This window comes from Tursiops truncatus, chromosome 16, assembly GCF_011762595.2.
Source record: "Tursiops truncatus isolate mTurTru1 chromosome 16, mTurTru1.mat.Y, whole genome shotgun sequence".
Classification (NCBI taxonomy): Eukaryota; Metazoa; Chordata; class Mammalia; order Artiodactyla; family Delphinidae; genus Tursiops; species Tursiops truncatus.
The window spans coordinates 68,639,516-68,665,131 of record NC_047049.1 but is presented as its reverse complement, the minus strand read 5'-3'; the positions used below and the strand labels follow the sequence as shown (position 1 = coordinate 68,665,131).

General features: G+C 34.1%; 1 protein-coding gene across 2 annotated transcripts in view; it reads right to left on the bottom strand.

Moving 5' to 3' along the window:
- RTKN2 (rhotekin 2) overlaps positions 1-25,616 on the bottom strand; it is an 89,229-nt gene that overhangs the window by 43,688 nt on the left and 19,925 nt on the right. For both annotated transcript variants that reach the window (XM_073793559.1, XM_033842035.2), the window contains exons 3-6: positions 14,266-14,324; positions 4,331-4,384; positions 2,961-3,078; positions 419-613 (exon numbers count right to left, since the gene is read on the bottom strand). In XM_073793559.1, the coding sequence (XP_073649660.1) occupies positions 419-613; positions 2,961-3,078; positions 4,331-4,384; positions 14,266-14,324 (426 nt within the window). The remainder of the gene's footprint in view (positions 1-418; positions 614-2,960; positions 3,079-4,330; positions 4,385-14,265; positions 14,325-25,616) is intronic.

The window sequence follows — 25,616 nt, the reverse complement described above, 5'->3', positions numbered from 1 at the left end:
GCGCGGGCTTCTCATTGCGGTGGCTTCTCTTGCTTCAGAGCACAGGTTCCAGGTGCGCGGGCTTCAGAAGTTTTGGCTTGTGGGCTCTAAAGCGCAGGCTCAGTAGTTATGGCACACGGGCTTAGTTGCTCCGCGGCATGTGGGATCTTCCCGGGACCAGAGCTCGAACCCGTGTCTCCTGCATTGGCAGGCAGATTCTTAACCACTGTGCCACCAGGGAAGCCCCAACTTTCTACTTTCAAAGGAAGGTATTAAGGATAACTCAGCTGGGTAAATGTCAGACAACCAAGTTACATTCCTGCCTCAGGATGTTTTTTCCCATTTAAAATGTAAAGATATTCTCCATATACAATACTTTAAAATGTCACAAATACATAATTATACTGTATCGCTGTAAATATTGTATTAGAAAACTTACTAAATAGCAGAACTGAAGGACAAGCACATTTCATGATCTTCTTGAAGCACTGAACTTATTTTCTTCCCTGTAGCTTTGCTTATAGATGTCTTCAGTTTCTTAGCTAAATTTTTTGGTGTGTTGGTTATAGAAGAGTCTTCTGTACAGCAACTATATACTTCCACCTTTATCTGAAAGTCTGGCCCTGCTTCATTACTAAAAACAAGGACAATCATAATGTTAGAAATTTAACTCAGTAGAAAATAAAATAACATCCTGTGATGTTTTCATAACATTTAAAAGCAGCATTTGGAACAGGTTTATGTTAATATATGTTAATGAGATAGAATATCCCAGTGTTTATTTAGTATCTAAATGACCTGAGAGAGTCACTACAACTTCGAGAGCTACCAGCTTCTAAAGTAGGGCAATCTTAACTCAATTTAACCAATATTTACAGGCAAATTATTTAAAGGAAAAGAATAAAATGCCCTGGTCATTTCGTTGCCAATGCTATTTCTCCTTTTCATTCCTATAATATAGCTGTTTTTAAGGTATTTACATTATATGTATGATTTCCTGAAATCACGATTCCTCCAAAGGAAAAAGATTTGAAAACAAAGAACACAAAGAAAATTAAAAGAAACAAAAGCTTTCTTCTGCTGAAACCTTTAGTTTTCACGCCTTTTTCATAAAGAGTCATACAGTCCACTCAACACCGCGCCCCTCCTCCCCGCTCCACCTTTGTACCTAATAACTCTGAAATAACATTTCACTATTTAGTTGTACAGGAGAAAACAAACAAAAAAATGAATATAAAGAGATATATTTCAAGGCATGAACTCCTTGAGGGGGAGTGATGTCTTGGTAATCTTTGTATTCTTAATCTAGCATAAAAGATATTCAGTATGTATTTATTAAACCAATATGCAGAAAATCTGCAATGCCAAGATTGGCTTTGCTCTTTCTCAGACACAGTGAACTATCTTTACTATAAACGATTGTGGTGATGTTAGTAACAGTAAAATATACTTCAAATCGCAAAGGAGGTCCATCAGCAGTAGATGTTGTCTGTAGAGGACAATCCATCAGCCTCAGAGATTTTAAAAACACAGCATAGACTTTTTAAGATTTAAATAGCCAAACTATAGTTTGAATAAATCCAAGGAATAACTTCCAAATATTTTTATAGTTTATTATTTGGCAACTCTGAAACATACAGTATTCCTGGTAATGACTAACAAATGTCAATATTTAGAGAAAAACCAGAGATTCATAAATATTGAATATTTATTAAAACAATCATAACAAAAAGCACATTTTAAAATAACATTTAGAACATCTGTGAGCAGTTATTTTTAGAACAATTTAAAATATTTACAGAATTAAAAAAAAATTATAAATCATGAGTTGTCTTCCCAAGTAACTTGCATTGTTCTTTCTGTGAAAAAAATTATGATTTTTGTCTTTGTGGTAAAAACAAACAATAGCAAAGTGATGTGAAGAAAAGAGTCCATTAACAGGATGATTTTGGCAGGAAAAGATGCACTAGTAATAGTTGATAATGGAAATTAGTATATTTAGGTAAATAATAAATATTTATTTTTAAGTCTTAGTTATGTAAACATTTGGCAATATTTGGGGCATCCTAAGTAAATTTCTTTGGTTCAACAGAGCTTATAAGATGGCCTGCACTACTGCTGATAACTCAGAAAAATGTATTATATTTTTCTGTGCTGTACAATTCCTTATGGGACACTGAACCAAAGCCACAAAACATGGTTTGCAATCATTTTTTTAATGCTACATGAGTGGCAAAACTAGTACTTTCAATCTCAACTGTATATAGCTCCATAGCTAAAGATGGAAAAAACATGTATATTGATTTTAATAGTTAAGTAGTTATTAATATTTGGATGCAAAGATACTGTCTTTGAAACCCTGTAAGAAATAAAAATCATACTGATTTAGGCCAATAGAAAAAAAGGCCAGGAAAAACTTATGTTAGTTAAAAATGATTTCTATGGCTACCTGAGGAGTTCTTTCTGGTTCTATATTATGACCACAATAAAATGAGCCTGTAAAAGAGCAGGGGCAATAAAAACAGCCCTGAGGATCACCCAACTTTTTATTGTTTTGGAGTGAAAACATGAAAGTGCACCATAAGAAAAAAAATATCTCAAAATTTTACCAAAGTACTTTGCCTATGGTACATATTTCAGAACTATCTCATAAAGTTGTTATACTATTTTGGTATTTCTGTAACCAAATCTCCTATATGAGATGTAAGAACCTCTTTTATGCCCAAATTCACTCTACATAAAATAATGTTATAATGAGATTCCATTGTATTCATAGTGTTACTACTAATATTACATGATTTCCACTTTATTTTACACTGGAAAAATCTCAAATGCAGAGATGGGCTTATTTTGAATAATGCAAGGTTCAAAATCAATTTAAAGATTTTAATGCTTCAAAAATAATCCAATAAATTTGCCTTCCTTTGAAAAAGGTAGAATTTTAGATTCTTTTCATTCAATGAAGATTAAAAAATACTTACAATATGGTCACATTTTCAAAACATATATCTGTGATTGTTTTATCCACAATCACCATGTCAGTATCAAAAACTTCAGCTCCCATTTTGAATAAACAAAAAATGGCATAGCGCTGTGATCCTGGAGAAGAAAAACAACATAACACAATGATTCATGTGATGAATCATGCCTATATTATGTTAAAATCTGCTTGAAAATGAAAATAATTAGCCTAAATATTTGCTAATAGATTCTTATTTTCATACATTGTACACTGTAATCCTTTAACTTTTTATAGAGACTGTTTTGCCAATATATATTAATAGCTTGCCCAACTAAGGCACAACAATGAAAGTAGGGAGTATCAAAAAATAAAGTTAAAAATAGAGGCCTCTCAGCAGCCTAAAAGTACCCACCAAACTCACAAATTTTATTCCTAGAAAACTCTTTAAGCTTTAATTAATAGCAAATTTATTATTTTATATACATACTATTACCCCTGTCATTTGGTTTCCAAGTATATTTTAAGAAAAATAAGTTTTCTATTATGAGAGGTTAGGAGCAAGCACATTAACAGCAAAACATTTTCCACCAAACTGAAAGGGAGGAAACCACAAAAACAATAAAAAGTAGACATGTGAATACAAAAACCATAGCTGCTGGGCCTTCTAATTTGATGATGTTTTTAAGCAGTATTAGGTGATTAAAGGACTGAAACCTCATTACTGAGAAAATGTACCTCTTCAGAAAAACTTAACTCTCTACTGCAATCAGAAAGATGTACTTAATACCTGCATGTATTCCTTTGTAAAGTAATTTATATTTCCTAATTGAATAACAAATGTACTAATCTGATTTTGGATTTTTCATATAAAACTAATTGTGCTCAATGTGATTCAGATTTTAAAGTATGAGGAACAAAGCTATCACAATAGACAAGAAAGATAAAGGATTATCATATCTTTTCTGCTTTGCCTCTAACAGCTAAAAATCATTTGAGGTTCATTTCCATGACCCACAATGCATGGATTTGTTAAGACTATATGAAGCCATAAAATGCTGAAGGGGAAAACAATCAGATCAAGCTAAAAATCTTTTCCTCTTACATCCTGTTAAATAATCTGAAGTAAGAAAACAAGGCAGAAAGATCTCCAAGATCTTGGTCAAATAATGTTGCCTTTACCATGACTCAAACATTTCCTTCCATTGCACAATTCCCTTCTCTATTACCTGTTACTCACCATCCTTGCACAGGTTCCTATCAACAAGATTCTGCTTATTCTGTCAAATGACATCCATTTATTTCACTGGAGAAGCAGTTTTTTCTCCTAATAATCTCAAATTTACTACATATTACAGAAGATATTTCAATTACAATTAAAATCATACATACGTTCTTTACTGCTGAAGTGATCAGAGTCTTTCCACATTAGTGGTATACGAATATCTATAGAGGAGGGGGAAAAGAAATGACAAGTAACAATTTTGGTAAATTTCATTTCTTAGAGTGAAATAAACCTCTGAATTCCACAATGGATTCTGACCATTAAAGCCAATATTTATTTATTACTTAAATATTCAAACACAATAATGTTTTCTCTTAAAAACAGCTTAGACTAGGAATATAAAATCTGTTATATTTATTTTACTAAAAAAACCCACCAACTACTACTCAAGAAATTAATTGATTAAGAAAGGTCTGTAATAAGCTTATGCCATAAAATTTTCTTTTCATGATTTATGTTTTTGAAATAGGTGAAATTTGGGTAACCTAGTGTTCAATTTCTATTTTGGGTAAGCAGTAGCAGCAAATGTAGTTAAATATATTTCAAAATCATAGAATAGTAGAGGTAGAAATGACTTTAGAACTTTTGTCCACTATGCAAACTTTAAAGATGAAGAAAATTAAGTTGTCTAAGATTGACTTGTCTAAGATCATTGGTTTCTGGGAGAGACCCAGCTCTTAACAAACAAATCCAAGATCTCTCCATTAAGAAGATTTAACTTGTCTACAAAAGAATTTGCAGATCTTTGTATATTCATGTTACAAACTGTAGCATTTTCCTTAAGAAAACTAAAAAGAGGAATGTATTACTTCTTTCAGGCCAAGAAAAGGGCGTACGTTCTAAAAGTGAGCTAAACATATTTCTCTCATTCACACGTTCTTCAAACTCCAAAGTGACTGTGTTAACAATCTTTATTCCGGAAATTAATCTAGAGCTTTGACACAGTCAAAATTTTGCCTTCCTAGTTTTCTCCATTCTTCCCTTTACTTTTAATACTAGGTTAACATTATGTAGTAACAATTTTCCTCTGACATTCTTATGCTATCTGCATAGTTTCAAAGTTAGAGAATTAAGGTATTACCAAATAGATTAAGATGTGTGATTACAGCATAACACAGCACAGTAGAAATCTCAATGATAAAGTGAAGTTAGTTTTAATTTTTAATTTTGTACTCAGTACAAAAACGATATCGAACCTTTCTGGAAAATTTCTGTTTAAGACATTTCCTTATTACACTTAGGAAGTTTATTTGCATATTTTTCATACCTATTAATTATGCCACTTTCAAATAATTATAAATCTTTCTGAACATAAGCTATTTGGCTACCTTTATGATGTGCTTCACTTTTAGATCCCATGATCTTTTGTCTACATTTTTATTTGTTTAGAATTCTAAGGTTCTTAGTGCCTATTTCCAATTTCCTTTCTAGAACATCTTTGTATTACTCCATCCCTATTCTGCCAACCAGGTAGAAAGCTTGGCTAAACACTTTACATACATTTCATCCAACAATAATTTTTAAAATATATTTACTAATTTATGGTTGTGTTTTCATTGTCATTTGTCTCAAAGTATTTTTTAATTCCCTCTTCGATTTCAACACTGACCCACTGGTTTTTTAGTACCATGTTGTTTAGTCTCCATGTAATCGTTTTTTCTTGTTTCTCTTTGTGTGGTTTATTTTCAGTTTCATGCCGTTGTACATGGAAAAGATGCTTGAAAAACTTTCTATCCTCTTAAATTTGCTGAGGCTTGTTTTGTGTCCTAGTATGTGGGTCTATCCTAGAGAGTGTTCCACGTGCACTTGAAAAGAATGTATATTCTGGATTTTTTTGGATATAATGTCCTGAAAATATCAATTAAGTTTAAATGACTGTAAAAACACAACCATTCAAAATCTGTGGCATGCAGCAAAGGCAGTCCTGAGACGGAAGTTCATAGCAATACAGGCCTTCCTCAAAAAACAAGAAAAATCTCAAATAAATAACCTAACCTACCACCTGAAAGAATTAGAAAAAAAAAGAACAAACTAAACCTAAAGTCAGCAGAAGGAAGAAAACAATAAAGATCAAAGAGGAAATAAATAAAATAGAGATTTAAAAACTATAAAAAAAAAAACACAACAAAAACAAGAGCTGTTTTTTTGAAAGGGTAAACAAAATGGACAAACCTCTAGTCAGGCTCACCAAGAAGAGAGAGGAGCCAAATAAACAAAATAAGAAATGAAAGAGGAGAAGTAAGAATGGATATTTCAGAAATACAAAAAACCATAAGAGAACACTATGAACAATTATATGCCAACAAACTGAACAACCTAGAAGAAATGGACAAGTTTCTAAAAACATAGAGCCCACCAAAATTGAATCAAGAATCAAGAAGAAACGGAAAATTTGAACAGACCAATCACTAGAAGTGAAATAGAATCTCCAAAAAAAACCAAAACGAAAAACTCCAGGGGCTTCCCTCGTGGTGCAGTGGTTGAGAATCCGCCTGCCAACGCAGGGGACATGGGTTCAAGTCCTGGTCCGGGAAGATCCAACATGCTGCGGAGCAACTAAGCCCATGCGCCACAACTACTGAACCTGTGCTCTAGAGCCCACAAGCCACAACTACTGAGCCCATGTGCCACAACTACTGAAGCCCACACACCTAGAGCCCGTGTTCTGTGACAAGAGAAGCCACCACAATGAGAAGCCCGTGCACCGCAATGAAGAATAGCTCCTGCTCGCCTCAACTAGAGAAAGCCCACGCCCAGCAACGAAGACCCAACACAGCCAAAAATTTAACAAAAAAATAATTAAACAAACAAACAAAAAACAAAAACAAAAACTCCTTGCAAAACAAAGTCCAGGACTGGATGGCTTCACTGTGGAATTCTACCAAACATACAAAGAACTCAGACCAATCCTTCTCAAACTATACCAAAACACTGAAGAGGAGGGAACACTCCCAAAGTCATTCTATGAAGCCACCGTCACCCTGATACCAAAATCAGACAAAAGCACTATCAAAAAAGAAAATTATAGGCCAATATCTTTGATGAATACAGATGCAGAAATTCTCAACAAAATATTAGCAAATCAAATCCAACAACACATAAAAAAGACCATATGCCATGATCAAGTTGGATTTATCCCAGGGTCACAAGGATGGTTCAACATATGCAAATCAATCAATGTGATACACCACATCAACAAAAGAAAGGACAAAAACCACATGATTATCTCGATAGATGCAAAAACAGCACTTGATAAAATTCAACATCCATTCATGATAAAAACTCTTACCAAAGTGAGTATAGAGGAAACATATCTCAACATAATAAAAGCTATTTATGGCAAACCTACAGCTGACATAATACTCAATGGTGAGAAGTTGAAAGCCTTCTCACTAAATTCTGGAACAAGACAAGGATGCCCAATCTAACCACTTTTTTTTTTTTCTTTTTTTTGGTCGCACCTCATAGTTTGTGGGATCTTAGTTCCCAACCAGGGACTGAACCCGGGCCCACGGCAGTGAAAGCACAAAGTCTTAACCACTGGACCACCAGGGAATTCCTTCACCACTTCTATTCAACATAGCATTGGAAGTCTAGCCACAGCAATCAGACAAGAAAAAAATAAATAAAATATATCCAAATTGGAAGGCAATAGGTTACATTGTCATTATATGCAGATGACATGATAGTACATAGAAAGAACCCTAAAGACTCCATACAAAAACTATTAGAACGACAAACAAATTCAGCAAGGTAGCAGGATACAAGATTAACATACAGAAATCTGTTGCATTTATTTACGATAACAATGAAATACCAGAAAGGGAAAGTTAAAAAAAAATCACTTTTAAAATCACATCAAAAAAATAAAATATTTAGGAATAAACCTGACCAAGGAGGTGACATATGCTGAGAACTATAAAAACACTGATAAGGGAAATTAAAGATGATTTAAAGAAATGGAAAGATATACCATGCTCTTGGATTGGAAGAATTAATATTGTTAAAATGGCCATACTACCCAAAGCAATCTACAGAATTAATGCAATCCCTGTCACATTAACCCCTGTCACTTTATACCAAACTTGAATAATCGTAAAATTTATACAGAACAATAAAAGACCCAGAATTGTCAAAGCAATCCTGAGGAAAAAGAACAAAGCTAGAGGCATAATTCTCCCAGACTTCAGACAATACCTCAAAGCTACAGTAATCAAAACAGCATGGACTGGCACAAAAACAGACATATGGATCAACAGAACAGAAAAGAGAGCCCAGAAATAAACCCACACACCAATAGTCAATTAATTTTCAAGAAAGGAGGCAAGAATATACAATGGAAAAAAGACAATCTCTTTGGCAAGTGATGTTGGGAAAGCTGGACAGCTACATGTAAATCAATGAAGTTAAACACTCCCTCAACACCATACACAAAAACTCAAAATGGCTTAAAGACTTAAATATAAAACAGGATACCATAAAACTCCTAGAAGAGACCATAAGCAAAACATTCTCTGACATAAATCATACCAATGTTTTCTTAGGTCAGTCTCCCAAGGCAATAGAAATAAAAGCAAAAACAAACAAATGGGACCTAATCAAACTTAAAAGCTTTTGCACAGCAAAGGAAATCATAAACGAAGCGAAAAGACAATCTACGGACTGGGAGAAAGTATTGATATTTGTAAATGATGCAATCCATGAGGCCTTAATTTCCAAAACATATAAACAACTCATACAACTCAGTAACAAAAAAAAACAAACAAGTCAATCAAAAAATGGGCAGAAATCCTAAATAGACATTTCTCCAAAGAAGACCTACAGATGGCCAACAGGCACATAAAGATGCTCAACATCACTATTTTTTAGAGAAATGCAAATCAAAACTACAAAAATTACCTGACCAGTGAGGTACCATCTCATGCTGGTCAGGATGGCCATCATGAAAAAGTCTACAAGTAACAAATGCTGGAGCGGGTATGGAAAAAAGGGAACCCTCCTACACTGTTCGTGGGAATGTAAATTGGTGCAGCCACTATGGAGAACAGTATGGAAGTTCCTCAAAAAACTAAAAATAGAGTTGCCATGTGATCCAGCAATCCCAGTCCGGGCATATATCCAGACAAAACTATAATTTGAAAAAATACATGCACACCAATGTTCATAGCAGCACTATTTACAACAGCCAAGACATGGAAGCAACTCAAATGTCCATTGAGAGATGAATGAATAAAAAAGATGTGGTACATAAATACAATGGAATACTACTCAGCCATAAAAAAGAATGAAATAATGCCATTTGCAGCAATATGAATGGACCTAGATATTATCATACTGTGAGGCAAGTCAAAAAGAGAAAGACAAACACCATATGGTATCATTTATATTTTGGATCTAAAATACAACACGAACTTATTTACAAAACAGAAATAGACTCACAGACACAGAGAACAAACTTACAGTTACCAAAGGGGAAAGGGGGTGGGCGAGGGATAAATTAGGAGTTTGGGATTAGCAGATACAAACTACTATATATAAAATAAACAACAGGTCCTACTGTTTAGCACGGGGAACTATATTCATATCTTGTAATAACCTATAATAGAGAAGAATATGAAATAGAATATATATATATACACACACATATATGTATAACGGAATCACTTTGCTGTATGCCAGAAAGTAACACAACATTGTAAACTCACTGTACTTCAATTAAATATACATATATTTACTAATTTAATAGTCAAGTGACAGGATTTAATTGTTTACGTTTTCTTTTCTTTTTAAAAATATTTATTTATTTATTTGGCTGCACCGGATCTTAGTTGCAGCACGCGGGATCTTCATTGCTGCATGTGGGACCTCTAGTTGTGGCATATGGGATCTAGTTCCCTGACAAGGGATCGAAGGCAGGTATTGGGAACATGGAGTCTTAGCCACTGGACATTTGCATTTTCTTGACTAAGAAAAATGTTAATAAACTTACTGGCCAGTTCAGTGAATATGTTTGTATCCATGGCCCATTTTTCTTTTTCTTTTTAAAAATATATTTATGGTTTGTACTTTTAAAAATTAATTATTTAGGGACTTCCCTGGTGGCGCAGTGATTCAGAATCTGCCTGCCGAGGCAGGGGACACGGGTTCGAGCCCTGGTCTAGGAAGATCCCACATGCCGCAGAGCAACTAAGCCCAGGCGCCACAACTACTGAGCCTGCGCTCTAGAGCCTGCAAGCCACAACTACTGAGCCCATGCTCTAGAGCCTGTGAGCCACAACTACTGAGCCTGTGTGCCACAACTACTGAAGCCCGTGAGCCTAGAGCCCGTGCTCCACAACAAGAGAAGCCATCACAATGAGAAGCCCATGCACGGCAACAACAAATAACCCCCCCTCGCCGCAACTAAAGAAAGCCCACGTGGCAATGAAGACCCAATTCAAATGAATGAATGAATAAATGAATGAATGAATGAATGAATGAATCTTAATAAATAAATGAATGAATGAATGAATCTTAAAAAATTATTTAATATTTGTAAGATTTTTGAGTATGTGAGGTAAACATATAAATATTCTTCTTATAAAAACAGTTCTAGCTCCATTTATATATTTAATAGGCCTTCTCTTCTTCACTGATTGAATGATGCCATCTTTATCATATATGCCATTCTGAGTTAAGTGTTCTTTCCTTGGCTATATGCTTTATAGATCTAATTGAATCGTTATCTATCCTGATACCAATACCATACCATCATAACCATTGAAACATTATAATATACTTTACCATCTGTCAGAAATATGTCCTTCCAAAAACATTTTATTCTCTCTTGCTAATTTCTTTAAGTAAATCTTAGAAATAATGTGTCAAAATTCCCCCTCCAACGTTTTATTAGAATTCTAGTATCCAAAGTAACTTGGGAACTGTTAACTTTACAATATGCTATTTACATAGAGTAGCATAATACAGTTACCCTCATATTTTTATTAAGGTTATTCATGCGGTATTTAATGTTTTTGTTTTTTGCTGCTTTTACTGTAACTCGTTCTTGCTGGTGTTGAGAGCAGCTACAACTTTTTATGTATATATCTTGAATCTAGCCACTTTTACTGAATTCTTTATTAATTCAAACAATGTTTCAGTAAATTTCCTTATATTTTCTAGGTCTGCAATCTATTATCTTCAAATAGTACTCAATTTATCTATTTATTTTCAGTAGTTTCATCTTTCATTCTTACTATTTTAGCTAAAATTTCTAAAACTCTTTTGTAATATTAATATAATAGACATTGCTATTTTGTTCTTGATTTTAATGGGCTCACCTTTATTGTTTTATAATTATGACTTGGCTGATGTCCTGTCAAAGGGCCTGCTTCTTTCTTGACCAGAATTGCTGCCTCACTGCAGTTCACAACTGTTCTTTTTCACAGCTATTCTTTTTCTAGTAGGGTGGTATTAACTATTTACACTATCTTGGAAGGAACATGGACCCTTACTTACTTTGCTGTACAACCATGGCCTATTGGTCAGTCTTGCCCTTTCCCATGCCTAGCTATGTCAGATCCTCAAGAGGAGAAGGTGGACATTTCTTATCTATTTCCCAGGTGGTCACGTACCGTTCAGATGGCAAAAGATGTGTAACTCATTAGCTACATTTTAAAATTCAGTCTCGACGAGCAGAAATTCCTTCCAGCTTCTTGCAAATGGTTGACTCAGTTTTAATTTACAGTACTCTTACTTTTGTCTTTTTTTTAATGTCTTAATTGACACTTTAATGGTAAAGTAAAGAGCCATAATAGGATCGCTAACTTGATGCTATCAGGTCCTAGAAGTCTATCGTTTTCAAAAGTGAAAACCGAGGTACTTTGTGAACTGACTTGGCTTTAGTCATCGAATTAGTAGTTAGTGAATAGGCTGAGACAATTACCATATGCAATTATTTGGTGTTGAGCAGAAACAATCGGGATAAACCTCAATTATTCTTTTTACTTTTATAAAGATCTGGCCAGTGAGTGGTGAAGCTAGAAATAGAAATCCCAGGTATCTCCTGGAAATCAATGTAATCTCAGAAACATTATGAAAACTTTGTTGCAAATATTCATTTTGATCAAAACAAAAGTCACATTTTCATTCCCATGTCAAAAGAAAATGGATTTATAAAGGTGAATTAGTTTTTAATGTTCTTTGTTTTTATCTTTCACAAATATACAGACAAGATATAATTAAGCCTAAGGAAAGATGTAAACAAATTACATATGTATCCCATTTTCTGAGACTTTTGGCTCCTTAATTTAATTTAAAATGATCTTTTAAAAAGAAGAAACACATGCAGAAATAAGTTTAATTTCTATACTCGAGTATTCATGGTCAAGAAAATAGTTTTTTCTCTACTTTAAATGTTTTTATTTAAACACTCTTCTAAATGGAGAGTTAATGCTAATTTCATGATTGCTACAGTCAATAAACTATTATGAAATGACAGTAGAGGCTAACTTTATCATGGCATTCAGTCTTCAACAGCAATTTAACACATCTCATTTGTGTACTGAGTGGCACTACATCAGAAGCAAGGAATGGAGGATTATGTTTAAGTATTTTTAGAAAACCTCCTTTAAAGATCTATAATATTTTGTTTTTTCACATTAAAATGTATTGAACATAGTGAACAACTAATATGTAAAAGTGCTATGCTTGGCATCAAAAGGATAAATAAGATATAAAACATGTTTTATTCCATTCATAATTGGAAAGATGAAAACATAAATATAAATAACTATAAAACAAGCAATGGATTTTTATATATAGCTCAGATATTCTTCTGAAGAATTTTTGCTGAGGGTAATTCCTCTGATTTAGGACAGTTATTTCATATGTAAAATTCAGGTATATCCTTCCTGTAGGAGAATTTTTAACATGAAGACATTTTTAAAAACAGTTCCTTGGGAAAAAAAACAACAACCACCAAACAGTTCCTTGGGTAAGAGGGCCTGAAATACAGCAGCAGCCTCCCTGAGGCTTTTAGCCAATGAAACAAACTAGTTATTATTTAAGGACCGCTGGAGGTCTGTTGTTTCCAAAACGTACCAATGAGATAATATTTATAAAAGGTACATTATCTAACTAGTATACACATGAGTCAGCCATGTATTTATTCACTTCAATCTGTGGCATCTCCAAGCCATTGTCTTTAGCTTCCTTAACACTCTGGAGAAACTGAGACAACACAGCATAAGTGCCATCTAGTGGTAAAGTGTCTCCTAACTGCATTAAGAATTACAGAAGGGAAAAACATTTCTAGCAGGGAACAGGGAAGGCTTTATAGATGAGCAAATAGATCCTGAAGATAATATAGTTATTTCAAGAGCTAACTGGGTATTAGGAACATGGGGTGTGTTGACAGAACAGGGAGAGAAATGTCTTGCTAAAGCAGACAGCTTATGTATAGGAGTAGTGGAAGATAGGACTAGAAAAATATTTGGGAATAGAAAACTCTAGGGGGAAGTCTAGTCTCTATCCTATGGGCAATGGAGTGTAGTCATCCATCCAATCAATATTCACTGAGTGATAACTACGTACAAGCACTGTGTTAGCTCCTGGGTATATAGTGATGAACAAAACAAACAAGGTTCCAACCCTCATGGAAATTCTGGAGTAGACAAACGTTAAACACAGTATTGAAACTTCTGAGCAAAAACAGAATGGGGAGTCAAAAGACTTGAGTTTGCAGCCCAGCTCAAGCAAAGTCATTTAACCTCTGAGTCTACAGAAAAAGGGAACTACCCTACCTATTACACAGTGTTGCAGTGAGGAGAAAACTTCATAATATATGTAATATACATGAAACAGTTTTCTCAAATTGTAAAATTCTACACAAATGTAGAGCATAATGATGAAAACAGTGTTTTAGAACAAATATTCTGATAGAGGTATGCAAAATAAAATGAAAAAAGAAAATGGACATAGGGAATTAAAAAGCCCCACTAACTCTAGGAAGTTACTTTATAGAATTTATTCAGCAATAGAAAAATGATCCAATATAGCATACCTGATATGGCAATCCTTCCCTTACATGCTGTTCGTGCTTTACTTTCAAAATTCACATCACTGTCAAAAGAAAAAAAACCCTAATGAAAAAAAGGATCTTCTCTAATAAGCAATTGTTTTAACGAACTTTCACAAATGCCTAAATATTAAAAAAAACCACATCCTTGAATAATAATGACTTCCAGTTAACAAACTATTTGATTTAAACTTTATGATGTTTAGTCAACAGTAGCTGGCTTTAAAAGAAATATATAGAACCATTATCTTTGATTTTTTTCATACAAGCTTTACATTCCCTGATGATTATATAATGGCTTACTCTACAATGAAAGGCTTTTGTGACCTCTTACATTTAAAAACAAGATGTGCAATATTTGTACAGGTCCTAGGAAGTATAATACGTTGCATCACCATTTCATAAATTATATTTCTAGCTTACCAGATTATAGTTGCCTGAAAAAGTTAATGAACTTCCCAACCATGAACATGCTGCCCAAGAGTATCTTATCCTTATAAAATCTAACAAATATTTAAAAAATTACTCTCTGCTACATATTCATGTGTGGTAATATCATATTTCATTTCCTTGAAGTTCTAAAAAGCTAAGCATACACTGAAACAATAAATGAACTAAGTTGGCAAAGGAAGGGAGTAGCCCTCTAGAGAGAATAAAATGTGGAGAGGAAAACATTATCATGACAATAGAAAAGGTCTCAAAGGAAATTCTTGGGATATAAGACACTTCCAGTTCTGACTGTAGACTATACTATTATCATAAAAATTTTTTTCAGGGACTTCCCTGGTGGTGCAGTGGTTAACACTCCATGCTCCCAATGCAGGGGGCCTGGGTTCGATCCCTGGTATGGGAACTGGATCCCACGTGCATGCCACAACTAAGAGTTTGCATGCCACAACTAAGGAGCCCACGTACCACAACTAAGAAGCTGGTGAGCCGCAACAAAGGAGCCCATGAACTGCAACTAAGGAGCCCACGAGCTGCAACTAAGACCCGACACAACCAAATAAATAAATACTTAAATATTAAAAAAAATTTTTTTTCAAAATAGTTATCTTCTATTAGACCAAATCAATCCCATCTCTGAACAGTTATCCAATATCCTATTTCCTAATAACCTGCATTTAGAGATTAGCATTCCATTTCTAGAGCAATGTATCCAGGAGTATTCTTCTTTGCACTCTTTTTTGGCCTCTATTTAATTTGGTTAGCCAATTAACTGCCAGTTAATTTAACTAGGTACTTCAAATACGTGGTAAGATAGAAACTTTTCATTTGAATACTGTTTTGATTCTAAAAGGGCTTTTGGAGAAAGATTGGGTGGGAGTTTGAAGTGTATCTAACTAAGTTTCAGGAGAGTGACACACCTTAACACATTTCAGTAGCCTTGTTAAAAAGATTGCATATATATTCATTATCATGCATCCAAATTTGAAAACAAAATACATCATCCCACCTTTTTTTACTCTCTTAGTGGATTAAGCACATAAGTATTACAGGTGAAATATATTCCAAAGGAGCAAAAAGAATTTACTGATGTATTGAGGTCGATAAGCTTATATGGGACATTTATATGGTATTTACAGAATCAAGCACTAGGTGTAACTAAAGTAATGTTGTAGACTTACAGCCATCAATTTTCAGGATCCTATCTAATTACCTTATGGTCACACTGGTATTTAAGTTAAAAGGAAATTCACTCAGTGAAAAATAAAAGTACTCATTATTTCAAAATAATGTTTTGTTGAATCATAAATTTTAAAGAGTCAAGTTCGGTATTTTATACTCAAGTTCAGTTTGTCACGTTGGAGAATTTTAGCTGGCTTATTAATTCATCAGAGTGAAAAATTCAATTGAATAGTCTACTATGTTGTGGTGAAAATAATATACTGAAAGGCCCACTAGAAACCAAACACAAATCTCAATTTCCTCAAATTGGTACAAGAAATACAATATAAATACAGTTGGTTGGCATTTGTAATACTTCTAAAAACACGTTCTATATGAGCAATGCATAATATAAATTCTTAAAATATTTATTTCAGTGAAAAAATACAAGGAAGCTCTAATACAGTGAGTAACTTGAGTATTATGGAATAGGTCATAAATTATGTTAAAATTGAAATCCATTAGGCATTATTAAATTGGATTAAACTTGAGGCTTTGGCAGACAAGTGAAATTCTAAAATACTAAAATCACCAAAAGCAAACTTGCTGAACATTTACCAAAAAAATTTTTCCCCTCCAAACTATTCAACCACCTGGCAGAGTATAGCTTTCTCCCCTATAAGTATAAAATTACTTGCATAGGCATTTTCAGGACCTGTCAACAAACTTATTATATACAAATATTATCAAATTATAATATAAATCCAATTAACCATATAATCTTACAGAATGATTCTTTCTTTAAAAAATTGAGAGATGAACTAAAGTAATCCAGACTCATGTTTCAGAAGCTTGAATTATTTTCATTTCAAATAACTCAACTGCTATTTAGGGTGCTAAAATGTGATGTTTTTCTAATTAATCCAAATTGACAATAAATTGTTAAACATTATCTGTTTAATAATGTGCTACTGTAGCTAACAGTTTGCTACAGTTAAATCAATAGTTGTTTTAAAATCTGCAATGTTAATGTCAATTCTAAATGCTACAGTTAGAGAGCCAGTCTGAGGAAAAAGCAAATAACCACAAAATCATTCAAACAAAAGCACAGCTAAATAATAGTGTACCTTATTCTTTTTTTTTTTGTACCTTATTCTTATGAACCCAGTTTAGACCATTATTTTGGTAAGACTTGTAATTTAAAAGATAGAGATAAAAATATATAAGACAAACTTTTAACTTTGTTTTATTAACTTATATTTCTGCCTGTAGGTAAATAAAATGACCAACAGAGGGTGCCAATCAGCCACTTTGTTGCTCAAAAATCTGTATTAAAATTGGCCAAGTAAATACATATTATCCTATTTTATATTGTTCCATATGGGAATTTAAAATAGCATTTCTTTTCCAGAATTAACAAGATACAATGAGAAATAACACAATGATGAAAGAATTTTATATTAACAAAGCATTTAGAAGAATTCTAAATACTATTCTATTATTTCAAAGCAGGTTATAAAATTCTTCACCTCTTGTGCAAATAAGTGAAAACTAAAACACACAGAAATGCTTAATGTGGACTTTTAAACCATCCTAAAACTATGTGGTATAAAATTAATACCTTCATAACTATGTTAAGCTGGGAAGATGAGTTTTCTACTTCAAACCTTGAGACAACAACCTCTTTTCAACAGATACCAAACAATATAAAGGTTTAAAAAATAAAATAATTAATGTCTTAACTATACCATGTTTTATTGTAGAAATACCAGGAGTACATAATTTTCACTGGCAACCCACATTTTTATTTTTGTTTATATTGTAGTATATAAGCAATTAAACTAGGCAATTGGAGTATGAGAAACTAGTTTTTGTGGCATTATTAAAATCAGAATTATGGTGAATGATACCTAAAATTAGGTACTATAAATGTCTTTGACTAGTATTATTTTCACAAAGCCAAATACAGTTTTAAGAAGTTAAGGCAAGAGACAGACTAGTGGGTTGGGGCAGAGGAGAATATTATTGCTAAAATGTAAGCTCTGCAAGAATAGGGATTTTTTTGTCTATTCTGTTCACTGCTCAATCACCAGTGCCTGGTATACAGCTCAGTACATTCTAAGGCATTCAGTAAAGACTTAGTGAATACTAAATGAAGTAAAATAGGATATGTCTTTTTGGTAGAGCAAGCAGTAGATTTAGACTAAAGTCTTAGGTGTGACTCTTATCCATCAATAACTGGTTAATGAGTTGCTGTTAATCTCTTAGCCTCAGCAACCTCATCTGTAAAATGCAGGAAGTATCTACTTACCTCACAGCTACTGAATGCAATATTTTTAATGTATTCTGAATCATTCTTAGAAATGCTACACAAATACTAGGATTACTTTGTGAGTGTTTGTATTTTTGGCTTCAGTATTAACTTGGAGCTTATGTGGAAGAGGCACTAAATCATTTGTTAAAGTGATCAGAGTATGACTTTCCAGTTTGTGTAAAATAATGGTACCCACCTAAACTGGAATCTCTCCAGGAAATCCTACAAAAGGTTTCACGTCAACAAGGAAAGCAAAATCATCTACAGCCCACACCGACAGCATAACTAGAAAAGAGACTATCACAAACTTCAATTTACATGTAAGAGAGGAAACTGACAACTGAAAACATCAAAACCAGTTCCTGGAGGCCTTACACAAGTAAAGAGTCTGGTATTGCAAAACGCAAATAAGATCAACTTATGATCTCCTCTAGAAGATCATAAGAAAAGAGAATGGATATAAAACCAGTGCTACCACAGCACTGGTAGGGGCTCCAAAATAATTCTGGTTCAGAAGTTGTTAGTCTTGTAGAGAAGACAGACATGCAATAGGGGAGGTATCCTTTGAAGACTGGGCCATGAAAAAAAAAAGGGAGGAGGAGGAGGGGAGAGGGACAGGGAGGGGGAGGAGGAAGAGGAGAAGAAGGAGAAAGCAGCTTAAGTTAAAAACCCTAAGAAACAAACCAGTATCAAAGTATCAGAAAACCAACCAACCAACATCCCAAAAGGAACCATTTATTAAAGAAACTACTTTTCATAGTTCCAATAATAGAAAACACTCTTGAACTAAGAAACCAAGTAAGCCTTTTTACCCAACCCCCTCCCCACCACCATCACTTGGCCCAGGAAAATGCTATATCCTACGTATTTCATTTTGTTTCATTAGGAACAACAACAAAAAAGGATCCAAACACCCATAGAAAGCTATTATAAAGTGAAAGTAGAAAGAATCAGAATGCTTCAGCTGATAAAAATACCCCACCAAAAACTTTCCAAAAAATATAGAATAACAAACAAGGTAACACGATACTCCAAAATAAATTAAGTGTAGCTAAGTAAGCTATTGCAAATATGAGCGAAACCATGAATCTGAAATCTAACACCTCACATTAGTAAAGGATAAAGAGCAGGTAAATAATGCAAAAAGAAGAAAAAAAATAAGAGAACAAGGAAAGAAGCTGGAAAAAATTAAATCATCTCTAAAATGAAGAGTAAATACAAGGTGCCCAAGGACAAAAATATAAAACTGAAAGTACACTAAGGGACACAGTGGATGAGAACCCAAAGAACCAAAAGAACAAAAATAAAATAAAGAGTTTAAAAACATCAAAGAAAAAGTGAAAGACATAGAAGACAGGCAAAGAAGATCCAACTTGTGTGCAACTGGAGTCCTTACATAAGAAAAATAAAATAATGAGATAGGACAGAATTAATGTTTTCTGGAGGCTTTAATTCCAGGAAAACCTGAAAATAAAAGAACTGAATCTACATATTTAAAAGGCACTAAATGAGCTAAAATGCTCAGCCGTAGTCACATTCCAGTAAAATTACCAGCCTTTAAGATAAAGAAAACATCTTTCAGCTTCCAGATAAAAAGACCAAGTCATTTACAGGGAAAAAAATCAGTCCACAAAGGAAAAAAAAATTAGACATTAGATTTGTTGATAACACGACAACAATGGAGCAAGGTATTCAAGAAGCTCAAGGAAAGAAAGTGTTGGCCAAGGATTTTGTATCCAGCCAAGCTGCACTTTAGGTACCAACACTAAAGAAAAGCACTTTAAACATGCAAGAATGTGAAGAAAACTGCACTCAGGTTGTGGAATCTACTAGCTCATGAGTTTCCTCTAAACAAGAGATAATTTTGGAAAGTACAACAAAAGGACAGGTAGTGAACATTATATATATTTAATTGCAGATCAAAGACTAAAACAAAGGTGAAGTTACAAGTACAAGATTAGTATGTAAACACTATCCACCTACCAAAGGAGAAATACAACCCTAAAAAAAAAAGAAAGGTAGAGAAGAAAGACATGGGAAAATAGAGTAAGTTCATTGATTTCTACACAGAAAATATTAAGTGGAAACAAAATGATATCGTTTAAAGCAGAAAAACAAAATAGGAAAAGCCTAAGAAAAAAAGAACTAAGGTCATTATAAAGTTATCAGTATATAGTTTATAAATATAAAGTTCTAGTAACTTCTATGACCAATAAAACTCTTCTTAAATTAAATAAAGAAAACAGACCAGGCTTCCCTGGTTGCACAGTGGTTAAGAATCCGTCTGCCAATGCAGGGGACACAGGTTCAAGCCCTGGTCCGCGAAGACCCCACATGCCGCGGAGCAACTAAGCCCATGTGTCACAGCTACTGAGCCTGCGCCCTAGAGCCTGCGAGCCACACGTACTGAAGCCCACGTGCCTAGATAGGGCCCATGCTCCGCAACAAGAGAAGCCACTGCAATGAGGAGCCCATGCACCGCAACAAAGAGTACCCCCGCTCGCCGCAACTACAGAAAGCCCACGCACAGCAACGAAGACCCAACGCAGCCAAAAATAAATAAATTAATATTTAAAAAAAAGAAAACAGACCACAGGGTAAAAGACAAGCTATAATTATAATACACGTAAGTTAACATAACATAAAAGAACATATGACAAAGCTGAAACCAAATATATCAGTAATATATATGTAAGTATGCTTAACTCCTCTAGTAAAAGGATTTTCAGATAGGCTCATAATGTAAAACCAAACTCTGGGATGAATACAAGAAACACACCTTCAACCAAACAATTCATAAAGGCTAATAAACTAAAGAGATGGGCAAAGATACACCAAACAAATGCAAACAATAAGAAATCAGGGTATATGATCTTGTTATCAGGAAACTGTAGAACTCAGATCCAAAAGCATTATAGGACAACAACAACAAAAGGACACTTTTATAATGCTAAAGGCTGCAATTGGCAATAAATATATAACAAGTACTAAAGTACCAAATGTTTCATAAAACATTAAGTACAGGATATACAAGGGTAAGACAGCAAAACCTTAATAACAAAAATCTTAACCTATCTCTTTCAGTCCAAGATAGTTCAAGTGGTCAAAAGATAAAAACATAATCAATAACATAAATCTTTTGCATATATATAAATATATATATACATATCGAACTTCGTACTCTGAAAAATGAAATATAACTTCAAAAGCCCATGACAGTCATGAAAGCTGACCATATTAAGTCAGAAAGAAAATTTCAAAATATTTCATAAAGTAGAAAAAACTAAAAATTTTATTTGCTCAAGATGCAACAAAATGAATTTATCTTCTGGTAATGTTGGAATAGCTCATATCAGAGAAATTCTCCCATAGAAAACAATATAAAATATGGAAAAACTATTAAAAAACAACTACCTGAAGGGACTGGCAAGCAACCAAAACCAGGAAGAAATTAGAGAAAAGTCAACCCCAGAGGAAAGAAGTGGCACCATGGTATATTCATACAGTGAAATATTACTTACCAATAAAGAGGAACAAATCACTGATACATGCTAGCTACCTGAAGAATCTCAAAAGTATTATGCTGATGAAAAGGATAGGGCACGCACTGGACAATTCCATTTGTATTAAGTTCTAGAACAGGCAAAACATATGGTGGGGAAAAAAAAAGCAGAACAGTGGCTGCCTCTTGAAGTGGGGACAGAGGCAGGTACGACTAATCCAGCTTTGGGGAAAAAGAAATACAACATATCCAGAAAGCATGATTTATTCAAAGAGGGAAAAAAAGGCAACCCCAAACTGACACAAGTAACAAATGACTGTTTATGAAACTGATAACATAACCATACAGAGAGAAAAAGATCATTTTAAGTAACTTTTAAACATAGTCTCCTAACCCTTTATCCACGAGAATGTATGTATATTTGTATGTATACACACATACACACTCACAAAAAGGAACTTTCTTTGAACTGCATCATAAAAAATAAGATGAATTGACAGATAAATAAAAGGATATAGGATAAATAAATAAATAAATATAAATAAATAAATATAGTAAATATAGTAAATAAAATAAAATAAATATAGTAAAATATTAACTGCAGACTCTAGGTGATGGATATATCAGTCTTCACTGTACAATTCTTTCAACTTTTCTGTATATTGGAAAGTTTCCATAATTTCTGTACGTTGGAAAAGAACTATAAGGACATCTTGAACTTGCCCAGGTGGGTTTATGTCAGCAATCATATTGGTACTATAATTATGAAACTATTTTATATAATCATAGTATAAAACAAATAAGAAACATATAAAACAAATAAGGAAATATATTACTGTTGGTTAGCAATTAAGATTTTCAGCATAAGAAAAAGAGATACAAATATAAAGTAATTCAAGAAAACAAAGCCTATAAATATCAGTATAAACTCATGATTTTTAAAAAAGTCTTTCCCATAGCTATGTCCTTTTCAAGGCCTAAAAGAAGTGATCCCCAATAACAATGAGCACACCTAGTGCCCACATCTTGGTTTCAAAGTACTCTTCACCATTAAAGGGAATCAGGAGTCATTAGAGAAATGGCCGACTCTAGGTCTAAGGCACAGAAAATACAAGGCAAGCCTGGGTCACCTTTTGGGCCAGAAAGTAAGAAAGTTCTTAAAGACTTATATAGAAGCAGGTCAAAAGAAAAAAGAAGCCAGGGACTTCCCTGGTGGCGCAGTGGTTGAGAGTCTGCCTGCCGATGCAGGGGACGCGGGTTCGTGTCCCGGTCCGGGAGGATCCCGCATGCCGCGGAGCAGCTGGGCCTGTGAGCCATGGCCGCTGGGCCTGCGCGTCCAGAGCCTGTGCTCCGCAACGGGAGAGGCCACAACAGTGAGAGGCCCGCGTACCGCAAAAAAAAAAAAAAAAGAAAAAGAAAAAAGAAGCCAGTTTGATGGAACTTCCATTGAACAAAATTAGGAAAATTTAATCTATCAAAATGATTAATGACTATAAATGATAAAACATTGAATAAATAAAAATCCACAAATCTATGGAGAGAGAAAGAAGAGGAATGGCCTTCCTTACAGAAGAATATTAGCTAAAAAGTATAGAAAAAATAATAGAATTAGATAATCACTGTCTTGTAAAGCCCTAATTTAGGCAAGGATCATAAATGGATACAGTCATTAAGTGAAAGCTTGTTGGATAACAGAATATTCTCCCAGCCCCAATATAAGAGCCCAAAGGTTACTTATGAATTGCAAAGGGAAAACCATTATATCACAGAGGAGAAATGTGGCAACTGCCATCTAAACCAAGGGATCAAACTCAACATCATTTAGAGCGGTAAAAACAAACATCACATCGTACCACACTGGCAGCATATACAGTACCCAACCTAACCAAGAAAAATTCTTACAAAAAAAATGTTTAACCTGAGTCTGATTAAGTCTGGTCCAACTTCCAGTTACAGCAAAAACAGGGAATGTGAGAAAAGGTTCAATAATACCAAAAGAAACAATTAGATGATGGGGTTTGTGGGAGGCCACCCCAAAATATGCCAAAGTGGAATGTTGACTATTTTGAATTAAAGTCACTTGAGAGGACTTTCCTGGTGGTGCAGTGGTAAAGAATCCTCCTGCCAATGTAGGGGACACGGGCTCGAGCCCTGGTCCGGGAAGATCCCACATGCCGCGGTGCAACTAAGCCTGTGAGCCACAACTACTGAGCCCGCGTGCCACAACTACTGAAGCCCACGTGCCTGCAGCCTGTGCTCCGCAACAAGAGAAGCCACCGCAGTGAGAAGCCTGTGCACCACAATGAAGAACAGCCCCTGCTTGCCGCAACTAGAGAAAGCCCGCGTGCAGCAACAAAGACCCAATGCAGCCAAAAATAAATAAATAAATAAATTTATTAAAAATAAAATGAAATCAAGTCACTTGAGAAACAGCCCATGCAAGAAGAACACCCTAACCCTCCTTTGTTCCCCTGAAAGCAGGAAACAAAGCTCCCATGGGAAGATATCCTCCCTCTGCTGGAGGATGGAGGGCATCCTTATTACCAGAGATACAGAGTTTGGGGCAGAGGAAGCTGTATAAACAAACTTTATTACTTCTTCATTAATTTGCTACTCCAAGCCCAAACCCTTTTGTTTTGTCAAATCTTCACAAATAATTTACTCTTTGTCTAAAAAGGTGTATAAACAACATGCTTTGGTCACCTCTTGAGTCTTATACCTATGGGACCACCATATGTACGAAATTAAATTTGTTTTTCTCCTATTAATCTGTCTTGTACCTATTTAATTATTAGACCAGTCAAAAGAACCAAGAGGGGTAGAGCAGAAATTCTTCCCTCCCCTAAATAGACAAATATACAGTGCAGAATATTTTTAAAGGATATTTTTTAAAGTCTAGACTCTTCAAAGCATCAATGGCAAGGAGTTTTTAGATAAAGGTAAAATGATTAAAGAAACATAACCAAATGAATCTTGACTGAATTCTGGTTTTGGAAAAGGAACTATAAAGAATTTTCTTTTGACAACTAGGTAAAATTGAATATGGACTGAATATTAGTGGATGATTATGCAATTACTGTCAATATTTTATATATGATAATCATATTTTGGTTATATAGGAGAATGTTGTTTTTAGAAGATATACGCTGAACTACTGAGATATACATGCCATGTTGTCTGCAACTTATTTTCAAATGGTTCAACACAGAAAAAGAAAAATGTGTATGTGTGTACATGCATGCATGCACATGTGTGTGAGTATGTGTCTGTGTGTATGAGTACCAAGATAGAGAAGGAGAGTGGATGAACATATGTGGCAAACTATTAACTGGTCCTTCCAGGTGGAGAATATACATGACGTCTATACTATTCTTAAACTTTTTACATATGAAATTTCATAATAAAAAGTTGGTTTTAAAAAAGTGAACGAAGTAGAAAATAGTAAATGATAATCTGGAACATGTCAAGCACAGAGACCAACAAAAACAGGAAGAACCTAAGAACATAGAAGAAAGTAAAAAGAAGAAAAATGAGTAACTGCCATATAATTAACTGTTATTAAATTATAAGCCCTATTTGCTCATCATACACATGGAAGGTAGGAGGAGGCAAAACGTTATGAAGCACAAATTAAATTGTTCTTAAATAGTTACATAGCACTGTTAGGTGTTCTGGGGATACAAAGAAGAAAGAGAAAAGAATCAACATTAGTTGAGTTGCCTCCAAGCTCCAGCCACTAAATCCTCAAAAAGGACCATATGAAATGAGTGGTGATATCATCTCTACTTCTTCATCTAATAAGTAAGAACCAACATTGTCCCTGCCCCTAAAAGTTTATAATTTAATTGATAATACATGCTCATAAATGGAATATAGAATATTAGAATATAGTATACTACAGTGAGATATTCA